The sequence below is a fragment of the Durio zibethinus genome, chromosome 10 (genome assembly GCF_047325235.1).
Source record: "Durio zibethinus cultivar Kanyao isolate XHJ-2024 chromosome 10, ASM4732523v1, whole genome shotgun sequence".
Classification (NCBI taxonomy): domain Eukaryota; kingdom Viridiplantae; phylum Streptophyta; class Magnoliopsida; order Malvales; family Malvaceae; genus Durio; species Durio zibethinus.
Window position 1 is genome coordinate 5,306,656 of NC_143171.1, and position 12,300 is coordinate 5,318,955.

Consider the following 12,300-nt stretch of genomic DNA (forward strand, 5'->3'; position numbering starts at 1 on the left):
TATAAATTGATTCCGAACTAAATGAGATATCTACAAACACTAAAGTTGTTATACAAGTTAGTTTAATGTTTCTGCTATGGTTTAAAAAAATAGATGAGAAATTTAAAATGTGATTAAAAAATTTAAATTTTTGATATTGTTGTGAAAAAAGTGAGTAATTGAAATGTCTAAAAAAATTACGCATAAAATAATAAAATCTTAAAAATATATGGACAATATAATGATTTTATTTCAAATATATTTTTTCATTGTAAAATAACATTTTGAGAAGTTTTTTATTTGAATTTGAAAACAATGTTTTTGAATTGAAAAGTCACATTTTTATTATTTAACACTGAAATTGGATAAAAACAATCTTTAAAAGCAATAACTGCTTTCAGCTTAATTCTAAACTAGGCTTATGTCATAAAACAATTTATAGCTATAAACCTATTTAAATTAAGGACATTAAAGCCAATGAGACCTTAAGTTAATGACAAGAAAAAAAATTTAAAATTTTAAGATTTGAGGTTAAGGTCTTTTTTTTTTTTATGAATTTAATTTTTTAGTTAAATAATAGTTTATTACTTGATTTATTTAATGATGTAATAATTAATTATTTATTTTATCTTATAAATATAATATTTACTTATGAGTGTAACTTAAAAAAAATTTTAAAAACATTAAAACATGATAAAATAGTTGAACCTCGATTGCTTTTACTTGTGAGGTTCTTTTTCTTTTGGGCCATCAATCATAAATTAAGCAAAATGCTATGTGTAATTAAACTTATTCTTGATGTGCTAAAGATCAAGTCCATGTTGACTTTTTTTGTTAAAGGTAGAAATTATCTATTAGCCACTTTAAAATTATAAGTGTTAATATAATAAATATAGTCAATTATAATTAAAGATTATGATATTTTAAAATTAGGATTATCTTGCTATTATAATATTATTGTGACATGATGTTGACATGGATTTTCTTTAATTAGTGAGAATCTCCCTTGTAAATAAGACACTCTTATATATACTTTCACATGTTTAAAAATACAAGAATTGCTTTTCTTTCAGTAAAGGGTATGAACCCAAGTTGTGTTTAAATAAGATAGTTTAATTCTTCAAAAGAAAAATTTTTATGATGCCTTAACCAAAGGACAATTTATATTAGCTTTATGTCATATTTGACTTTTTTTTTTATTAATCTAAGTTAATGAGTTTATAGTGTTTTACTATGAATTTAATAGCACAATTTATGTGCGTATAAATAAATATATATGTGTGTTTATGTGATGTGAAAAAAAAAATATAGATAAAAATAATAAAAAAAATCTCATATTACTTTACTTAAATAAGTTATTTTATTGTATTTAAATAAGTAATTGACTTTTACCTTTTAAGCATACCACCTACAATAATTAATACAATTAATTAATTACAATTTAAAATTATGTGAGATTTATCAAAATTTTATATAATACTAACATTTATAAACGTTATAAGTGATAAACTTCTACATAAATTTTTATTTTGATTGGACACTTATACCTTTATAATAAAAAATTTGTAAGTAATATGCCACATTTACTTTATACCAAATAAGTCATTATCTTTAATTTGTATCCAAATAAATTTTTAATATTTAATTTATACTTAAATAAATTTTTAATATAAAATAATTTTTTATTTGAAATAAAAATTTATATAGATAAAAATAAAAGAATAAGAGTTCATTTCGTTACAACAAAAGTATAGAAAAAAGTGAAATAATTTGATAACATTTTTAGTACTTTAATAGAAATATATTATTATCAACAATGTTTAGGATCCAATATCCCCTCAATAGGGTAATTAATTAATGATTTGAGTAATTATTAAAGTTAACACTGAATTGTAAGTTTGAAATAATAGTTTAAATCGCTTCAAAAGAAAATAATTGTAATGGTCTAAGTCATCATAACTAAATTACATATTAATTTACTTGCCAAAAAAAAAAAACCCCTATATATCAATTTATTGAGTTTTAAGTTCCAAATTAAACTTTAATTTTCTTCTAAAGCCATACTATCTAAAAATTGGAATGCCTGATCAATGACATAATTAAAACATACTCATTACTAACATATCATATAAAGTCAATTTAATATATATTATCATGTCATAAGAATAAGAATTATGTATCATGTGGAATAAAACTATTCAAAATGAATAGCTTGAATAAGGTTATTTTTATGGATAGCAATAGATTGGGGTGAGATGAATTTTTGTTCGCTTCAAATTTAATTTGATTATATACATATAATATTCAAATTCGATTCAATCTAATTTTTTTATTTTTTTCATAATTGAATCCGATACAATCTAATATTATATTAAATCGTATCCGATTTAACATTGATCCAACCTTAAATCTTTTTTCTATCATTCAATCCAACTCAATTTGATATCTAATTTAAAAAAAAAAAAAAAGCAATTGTAGTTCCATCTACTAAACTAGTACTATATTTTTAATGGGAACTCTTATTTTGAAGCGCAAAACTATAATTGCATCACCATATCCCAAGATTTAATCGCATATCTCATTGCGTCTTTCCTCACATAAACCAAGTAAGTGTATAAGTACATAATACTGGTAATAGTAAATTTTAATATTAAAGCTGTTTGGCAGAGCTGTGATGGGTATTGGATAGGGATTCTCATTGCAGTATTAATTTTTTACCATACCTTTAAAGGGGCCTAATTAGAACAGCTAAAGGAATGTGTGGATGGACAAGTCGGTTTAGTGAAAGATGTTTTTCATTGTAATGTATAAGAATATAATCGGGTCAATTTTAATTTATATAATATTATTGATATGTATGTTTGAATTTGATTTGATTCAAAAATTTAATACACAAAATTTGATTTGAATTTGATCAAATTTATTTTGTTTAAATAAGATAAATTGAGTCTTTTTTATTTATATTAATTTATTTGAGTAGGTAAATTTAATTAAATTCAATAAAATTATAAATATTTATTATTTATTATTTATTTATATATTAAAAATAAAAAATTAAATAAATTCTATTGTTTAGCAAACTTTTTGAGTCCAACATTAAAACATTTAAATTCAAATTAATTTATTATTTAAAGAAAATTTATCAAATATATTAACAATCAAATTTTTTAATTTTACAAAAGAAATTAAAATGATAATATATAATTTTTAATATATATTTAAGAAAATAAAATATGTATTAATCATTTTAATTTTATTTATAAAATTAAAAAATTTATTATTAATACAGTAAATAATTTTTTTTACTTAAATAATTCAAACTCGAGTTTACCTTTGTTATAAATGTACAAATTTAAACTACGCAGGTATATCTTGATTCCTTTAGATAGTTGGCATTGCACTGCTTCAGAATTTTTATTGGATTTTTAACTGTAACGTCAATTAAAAAAAAAACCTTAAACGCACGCGCTAAAGAGAAGAGAGTGAAGAAGTAAGAGAGGGTCATAAATACGAGGTACAGCATAAGCAGGCGATTGGTGGATGGTAGAACGAAAGGGGCAAAGGTGGCCCTCTTCCCGTACTCTTGGATTGGACTTTTCTGGAAAGTTTTTCCTTTTCCTAACATTATTCTCATTTCCTTTTCTGATACCCAAACACTCCCTTCATCTCTTCACCCTTTCTAGTATTTCTCAACCTCAATTACCCAGAACAACTTGACCCTTTTGCCTCCCCCACCCATTTTACTCTTCCAATCAATTTACGGCCCCCATATTCCTTTTGGTAAAAAGTAAAAACAATACAATAAAGAAAAAAAGATTGTTTTAGTAGGAAGTGACGTGAGTGCGTGGATTATGTGGTAGCTAATTCTGGTAATTGAGTAATTAGCATTGTTTTAAGTCCTCCCGCTGTCTGTTTCCATTAGTGGGTAATTTATAGAGACCGAAGAGAGAGAAAAAAAAAGAAGAGGAATGCTTTTCGATTTGGTTAACGTGGGAAAGTTGATTAAAGAAAGGGAAAGAGATAGCTCTGTCTTGCTATTCCCATTTCCATCTCATCTTTAATTTTACTACTATGATTTTTACGATATTGGTTCACTTGAACCATCGTTAACAAATTACAAAAACAATACTATGATTTAAAAAAAATAGAATTTATATTTTTAAATAAAAAATAAAATAGTAAAGTTTTTTTTTTTTATGTACATATGTAATTTTAAAAGCAAAAAGACTTGGAAAGAATGAAAAAGAGAGAAAGTACATGTCTGTGTCCATTTTTTTAACACAAATAATATATAGAGATAGATGAAATTTATTTAATTTTTCATAATTGAAATAAAAACCTACCAACAAGAAAGAAAGATTTATATTTAATTTAATATCATATATAAATATTATATATTATCAATAAATTATATAATAATAAAATTAATTTTTTTATAAAATATCATTCAATGATAATGCATAATATCTAAACACATATAATGCTTCAACTATAAACTTAAACAAAGAAACAAAAAAAGCACAAAAAAAATTTTTAAAAAAAAGCAAGTGGCAAGAGAGAGAGAGAATACTATTAAGGGAGATTGTGGATGGTTTTTGCTATAAGTTTTAACTCAAACTGGCCTCGTCTATGCTGTATTGGGCAGTCAGGTTTCTACAAGATCTTCTTCTAGCTTCTCTAACCTCTCCCTCCCCTCTTTGCTTCCTTCCTTGCTAGCTATACTATCTTTTAGCTAAGTCACGACTCTCCTAGGTTTTCTTTTTCTTTTTCGTTTCTTTCCCAAAACCTCCTTGTTTCAATATTACTCAACCCCTTCACTCGTTTATTCATTTTAGCTTTTATATATACAAAGAGAAAAGGAGGGTTTTTAGCTCTCTCTCTCTCTCTCTCTCTCTCTCTCTCAGAATTCTTTGCCTTTTTTATTTTATTTTGAGAGAAGATGGTGATCATGATTTTCTAATTTTTGTCCCTTGAAATATATAATTTTTTTGCATCAATATTACAAGCTGAGAAAGTTGAGAAAAGAGAGGGAAAAATGTGGGATCTTAATGACTCTCCTGATCAGCTAAGAGACGATGAATCCGAGGGGTGTTCATCACAGAAAACTTCCATAGATGGAGATGAAGATAAGGGTAAACGGGTCGGATCCCTGTCAAATTCAAGCTCTTCAGCTGTGGTCATCGAGGATGGATCGGAAGAAGAAGACGGAGAGAGAGGTAAAACAACTTTAAAGAAGAGAAGCAGCAAGATTTTTGGGTTCTCAGTGCCTCATGAAGAAAAGTCCATGGAGAGTGACCCGGCTCCTGTGACCCGGCAGTTTTTCCCTCTTGATCAAGACCAGGAAATGGGGACCTCTTCCGGCGGAAGTGGAACAGGTTTCCCTCGGGCTCACTGGGTTGGTATCAAATTCTGTCAATCGGAGCCTCTCGTCCCTGGTAAATCTGTTGAAGTTTCACAGCCGATGAAGAAAAGCAGGAGAGGACCCAGGTCAAGAAGCTCTCAGTATCGAGGAGTTACTTTTTATAGAAGAACCGGCAGATGGGAGTCTCATATTTGGTCAGTTTGATTTCTATTTCTTTCTCAGTACATTACAACAAAGCCTTGAATTTTCTTTTTGTTTTTTACTATATTTGAACTTTTTTACCTTCTGCTCGAGCCGATCAGAATTTAAGGTGTTTTGGGTTTGTCATTTGACGTACAGGGATTGTGGAAAACAAGTTTATTTAGGTATGAATGTCCTTTTTTCCCATCAGTTTTACATCCTCTTTTCTTTTTTTTTTCTATCATTGATTTTTCATAAAAATTTTGTATTTGCATTTTAATATTTCTGATGTGGATGAGATGGCCCTTTTTTTCTTTCTTTCTTGGCTGTGATTATATATAGGTGGATTTGACACAGCACTTGCAGCTGCTCGGTGAGCTCTCATCTCAAGTCTTAACCTCTTTTTTTTTTCCTATTTCCCAAAGAAAAAAATGGCAAAGGTTTGACAAAGTTTCCTTTATTTCTGGCAGTGCATATGATAGGGCAGCAATCAAGTTCCGGGGAGTTGAAGCAGATATAAATTTCAGTATTGAAGATTATGAGGAAGACTTGAAACAGGTGAGAGTTGAGAGAGAAAGAGAAAGAGAGAGAGAGGGGGGGAAGATGAAAGAATTGCATAGTTTATCTTATCTTGAATAGTTCTGTCTTATCTTGTACAGTTTTTTTTTTTTCCTGGCTTTATATTTTGTTGCTATAGAAAATCATGGAAATCAAATAGTTTACAAAGGGGAAGATTCTTTTTGTTGTATTACAGATGAGTAACCTAACCAAGGAAGAATTTGTGCATGTACTTCGCCGACAAAGCACCGGATTTCCTAGAGGAAGCTCCAAATATAGAGGAGTAACCTTGCACAAGTGTGGGAGATGGGAAGCTAGAATGGGCCAATTTTTAGGCAAAAAGTAACAGTTTTTTTTAATCCTATTCATAGCAAATCCATTTACTAACTCTCGACCGTACCATTTTCTTGCTTCTTCTGGTCTGTCTTCAATGTTCATTTCTTTATTGAGTAGTTGAATTTTGTTTCTACAGATACGTTTATTTAGGCTTGTTTGACACCGAGATTGAAGCAGCGAGGTTTGTGCTTCACCTTTTTTTTTCTTTTAATTTAGATTCTTAAATTAAAAAGTAAGAGTATGGTCTTAAGATAAGGCAGTAAAAGAAAATTTTGAAGCAAGTCTGTTTGGATTTGGTGGGGTTTTGAATTCTCTGGTCCCTTATCGTAGGGCTTATGACAGAGCTGCAATTAAGTGCAATGGCAAAGATGCTGTTACTAATTTTGATCCCAGCATATACGACAATGAGCTTAATTCTGGTGGTAAGTAAATTTGCCAATATGGGATTCTCTTTAAATTTCTTTTCCAATCATTATTCATTATCCCTTTGAAGATTTATATCCTAAATTTTTTGTGCACGCTTATTGTTTAGAAACTTCAGGTAATGCGGGAGATCACAATCTTGACTTGAGCTTGGGGAATTCAACTTCAAAGCAAAACAATCTAGAATTTTTTGCTGATAGGCAAAATGCGACGGGTGATCAGCATAGTCTGCCACCTGAAGCTGATTGGCGAAATCGGGGAATTAGTTCTAAGGTTGGTATAATTTCACATTATAATTAAAAAAGAAATTAATCTGACTTTTGTAGTGATTGATTTCAATTTTTTTGGATTGTCTACTAGCTAAATCTGCAGCAGGAACCATGTGGAAGTGATGATGCTCATCACCGAAGATCGGATGGATATGGCGAGGCGGAAACAATGCAGCTGTTGAGCCAAACCCACATTCAATCACCAGCCTCAATTAAGTCTAATGAAGGGCATAGATATGGACAGTTCAGGAGACCTGGAGGGAACAATATGTTTCACATTAATCCTCCACACATTAATCCATCAACTTATCAGGTTTGTATTTATATTTAGGCTGCAAATAATTTGTAATTGCTTGATTGGGGATTTATATATACCAGGAAAGCTGCAACTAACTAAATTACTTTCTTACATTTTGTAAAATTTAGATTCATTTCCCAAGAAGCAGCAATGGAGGTCGATTTGGGAGTGATCTTTCACTGTCTACTAGTGATCAACAGTGGCAATCAGGTCCTCACCAGTTGTTTGGAAATTCTGCAGCATCATCAGGATTCCCATCGCCGATTAGACCTTCCCAAACTTGGCTGCAGAAAAATGGGTTCCACTCACTCATGAGACCCTCCTAACCCATGTAAAAGTAGCCATAAAATCTCTTTCTTACCTTGTTGGTTTTGGAAGCATGTAAAGTTCAATGCTTATCCTTTTATAATTTTCTTCCCCTCCCTCTACAACTTTCTTAAGAGAGCCAAAAGGGAAAAAAAAATCAACAAGAAATTATTGGAACCAGAAAAGAAAAGAAAAAGAAGGAAAAGAAAATTCCATCTCTTGAAGTTGTTGGGCATGGGTGAAACTAACAAACCAACGAAAACGTTGAACTAGACATAAATATTCTGAGTTCTGACTAAAGCTGTTGATCTCTTCTATTGTTTTTAATACATTGCTTTACCGCCCTAAGCAGTCGTATTGGTATTATTGTTTTGCCCCATTTTCTATTACTGCCATACAAATATTTGACTTTATCATCATTTATAGTGGTTGGTGCTTCTCTTTTAGTACAATATACACAATACTAGCAGCATAATTTTTCCATGTCTTTGGCCATGAATAAATGAAAAACTCAAGTTTCCCTGAAGGAGTAGCGCTGCATAATTTCTTACCCAAGGAAAATGTAGATAAAAATTTTGAATCTGAAGGGAAAAAGAAAGAGATAAAATGCATGTATGACAAAATAGAGAGATTGATTTGATCTTGGAAATATCACTGGATGGTGATGAATAGTCGCCATCATTTGTGTCCTTTGAATCAGTTCTCTCGAACCAAAAGCAGTCAGACACGGCTATAATGACGAGAGAGACTTATCATCTTAACCCCTCCATTGCTTTAAAAAGGACATTTGTAAGGAAAATAAACGGAGAGAAGAGAGCATGAGGAAGGGTATATGGGTAGGGTAAGTCTTCACTTTGGGTTTAACCCACCCCTGTCAGTTTACGAGGAAAATGACTTTAAAAGAGTAAAGCCGAGTACGGGTTCAATATCTTGGGTTTTACCCCATACATGCATACATACAGAAGATAAAAAGAATAGAAAATATAGATGAAAATTCATTGGCTAAGGCCTAAGTGGTTTCGCACATCTCCAGCGGATTTTTAAGCTCTGTGATAAAACCTGCGAGAGGTGTACGAGGAAAAAAGGGGGTGTCATTGGTTTTAAATATAGTTGAAAATTCCCCACCACCCATCGAACTTTATTTTGATATCAGTCCAATTGTAAATAAATTAATGTCCTTTTGCACTAAGATAAAGGTACCAAATTGAATAAAATAGGAATTGTGATTTCGTCATCTGGGTCGTCATTGTTCAATTTTTTTATCAGTTGCATATAGGGCAGAGGGTTTTTTGAAAGAGGAAATTTTTCTATAAGGAGAAAGGTCAAGGCCACCTTCTTCTGCCATCATCATCTTGAAGAATTAAATATGCAGAGAATTATTTAAAAAAAAAACAAAATATCTCTGCTTATGGAGGGATTCATTCATGCACATTTCGTTCAAAAAGAACTTGCTTTGGGATAAAAAAAACATCTGGATCGAAATTTAATGTTTTTATTTATATATTTATATTTATCTTTGTCAAAGTTGAGAAGAATTTGCTAAACCCAAAATCAAAATTTTAATATTCTGACAAAGGAATCAAATAATATAACATTATACAAAAATAAAAAATGAAAACTTTGTTTTAAGTATTAAAAGTTGGCAATATGTTTATGTATATTTAGGGAAACAATTATATAGGAAATTTCATGTAGATCAGATAGCTGAGAAAAGAAGCATCATAAGCATCACTTTTAGGTTTCATGTGAGAATCTCTATCACACATTGCATGTAATGAACTATGAAGTGCCTGATGCAAAAATGTCAATGGGTCCATTGGCAAGCTCTCTTGCAAAGAATCATCCCCTCAAGCTCTTTCAATCCTTACTAATTCCCTTTCTGTTTTTAGATAGATCCAGTTGTTTTTTTTCGTTTTGACATTACTTTCTATAATAATCTTTACCCAAGTAAAGAATGATCAAATATAATCGTATTATGTATATATATTGTAATTCTCGTATTACCACTTTTTTATCAAAAAATATAATCATGTATACATATGTTGATTGATTTTAATGATTAATCTTGAATTTATCTAATAATTTTTAACAACATTATTGATATATATATATATATCATGGGATGTGAATGTAGTCAATTTAGATCAAGGTTTGATGCCCTAAATTAAAATTACATTGCTACTTTGAAATTCCCAAATTGAAGTAAAAAAAAATCCATACTAATAAATAAAATTAAAATATGAATACAATATAAATGGTAAGGAGTAAGCAATGGTAATGCTATGTAGGAAATAGAAGAACGTAGTTCCACGCGCCTTGGTAAAGAGTGGATAAAAACTGAAACAAATGAAAAAGGGAGCAGAGTGAGTCTGCTCTGTAGCAGCTTAAAGAGTAAAGAGTAAATACTCTGTATTCTTATTTAGATAATTTTTCCTTTGCATCGAATCTACGAAAACACTGCCAAATCATCAAACAGACAGATTCATCTCTCTCTTTGGTTTTTTTTTTTTTTTTATAAAGATAACGGTGATCCTCAAGCTAAAGAAAATATTTAATGTAATATTTAAATTTAAAAAATTTTTAATAAAAAATTAATTTTAAAATTTATTAATATATTTAAATTATAAATTTATTATAATACTTGCAAGCAAAGACGAAGAAAAAAATGTAAAGGAGGGCAAATAGTAATTTTAATGGAGAAAGAAAGCCAAAATAAAATTTTGATAAAATCAGATATCATAGAATAAGGGAGTTAAAATTTATGTCTTGAAAATTTATTTATTCATCATATGTTATTATTTAAAGTTAATTATTTTAAAAATAAATGTTATATTAATTAATATATTAATAATTTAATATAATTTTTTTAAATATAAATATTATATTAAATGTTTTATTATAATTTAAAAAGCATTTAGGACATTAACTTTTTATTAATTAAGCCATTACAAATTTTCATGGTGTTTTGAAGTTTTAAAAACTAATTAAACAATAAGAGAAAAATCGAAGAGGAAACTCCTTCATAACCACCTGCTTCTGTCGTCATCATCTTGAATTTTCATGGTCTTTCCCTTTCCATTTATAGGATTTCTTCAATGGATGGAATTTCTTCTGCTGTCTTTCTTGCAAAAAATTCATCAATAAAATTAATTACTCTTATAAAATCAATCGAACACCCTTTATACAAAAAATAAAATTCCGATTTTCCTCCTTTTCAACTTGTTAGATTATTGCTATTATTATTACTGTTATTTTGAATGGCTGATGAATGTGGGACTTGACTGTGCAGGCATTGGTCCCTCTTTGCAATAAAAATAACACATTTTGTTTTTCACTTTGAAAAAAAAAAAAAAAAAAAAAAAAGACAATGATTGTGGAACCGTTAAGTTGTTAGATCGCTTTCATCATTCACTCAGACAAACTACTCCTTCAGCTTACCCTTTATAGGACTTTGTTTTACCCATTTTGCCATTACTCTCTCTCTTAACACTTCCTCTCTCTCTCTCTTTCTCTCTGACACTTTCTATTTTTGGAAATCTATTTTGGATTTGTTATGTATGCACACCCATTTTTGCCACTTTGTCTTCTATGCTATTAGCTTTTTGGGTTTTATATGTATATATAAACTTCAACATTTGTCTTAACACACAGAAAAAAATTTGTCTCAAGGCAAATATCACTTTCTCTAGTGAGTTGTTAGGACAGATGGTTGGCTGTGATAGGTTTGTTTCTTTGGTTAGGATTCAAGTTAAGACAGGGTGAGGCTGAGAGATAAGAGGCGTGGCTGTCATGGACAATGAAATAACGTTGGCAAAGCATTATCTTTATAAAAAAAGGTTAGAGTTAAATTTGATTTATTTGTTTAATTATTTTTAATGGTTAATATTTAATAAATTTAAAATTAAAATCATAGAACTTTCAATCTCTGTTTTTATTTTTATAGTGCAACCACCTTTATAAAACACCATTATCTTTTCCCACCTTTCAAGTTGTGCCTTTGGCTTTTACTTATTGCTATTATATTTTGGATTTGGCTCCTTCTTTTATCTGCTGTCTCTAACCTCAGAAGGCATTTAGTTGGATATGATTATATATTAATTAATGATAAATTGTTATATACATGTATAATAAAATTTTTAAACTTTATATGCATGGTTAAGACGATGATATATTTTTTTTAAGTATATTAAAAAAGTAATATATTTTAATTTCTTAACTTTATTTGTAAAATAAAAAAATTTATTGACAATATATCAAATAATTTTTTTAATTAATTAATAGTAATAATTCATAATAAATAATTGTTATGACCCTCATATGGAATTTTTTTATAATTTTTATGTAATTTATATTCAATTATTTTGCTATTAAATAAAATTATATATAACAAGTATTTTATTTATGTTTTTGATTAATTAAAATTAAATTCAACCCCATGTATTTAGTTTTATATGGGAGGAATTTTGATTTAATAATTAGAAGGTGTTCGGTTTTGGAGAATCCATGCATTTTTTTTTTCGAAATCTTACTGTTGGATATTTGATTATAACATTTGGTTTAAGGTAATTTGATTCCAAAGAAAAGTGACA

The 12,300-nt window shown here is 28.9% G+C and overlaps 1 protein-coding gene across 2 annotated transcripts; it reads left to right on the forward strand.

Moving 5' to 3' along the window:
* The first annotated feature begins 4,610 nt into the window (after window positions 1-4,610).
* On the forward strand, window positions 4,611-8,130 carry LOC111292208 (floral homeotic protein APETALA 2-like). Of its 2 annotated transcripts, none has more exons than XM_022884463.2 (10): window positions 4,611-5,535; window positions 5,681-5,706; window positions 5,864-5,894; window positions 5,992-6,079; window positions 6,276-6,421; window positions 6,552-6,596; window positions 6,746-6,837; window positions 6,948-7,111; window positions 7,199-7,420; window positions 7,534-8,130. In XM_022884463.2, exons 1-10 carry the CDS (start codon window positions 5,015-5,017, stop codon window positions 7,729-7,731), a joined length of 1,533 nt encoding a protein of 510 aa, XP_022740198.2. In that variant the 5' UTR covers window positions 4,611-5,014; the 3' UTR covers window positions 7,732-8,130. The 2 variants fall into 2 exon arrangements, with proteins under 2 accessions (XP_022740198.2, XP_022740199.2); XM_022884464.2 differs by having other exon boundaries at window positions 6,957-7,111.
* Window positions 8,131-12,300: the final 4,170 nt, after the last annotated feature.

Coding starts and splice junctions, on each gene's coding strand:
- LOC111292208 (XM_022884463.2), top strand. CDS start 5,015: ATGTGGGATCTTAATGACTCTCCTGATCAGCTAAGAGACGATGAATCC. Junction 5,707..5,863: donor TGGAAAACAAGTTTATTTAG/GTATGAATGTCC, acceptor GATTATATATAG/GTGGATTTGACACAGCACTT. Junction 6,597..6,745: donor ACCGAGATTGAAGCAGCGAG/GTTTGTGCTTCA, acceptor CCCTTATCGTAG/GGCTTATGACAGAGCTGCAA.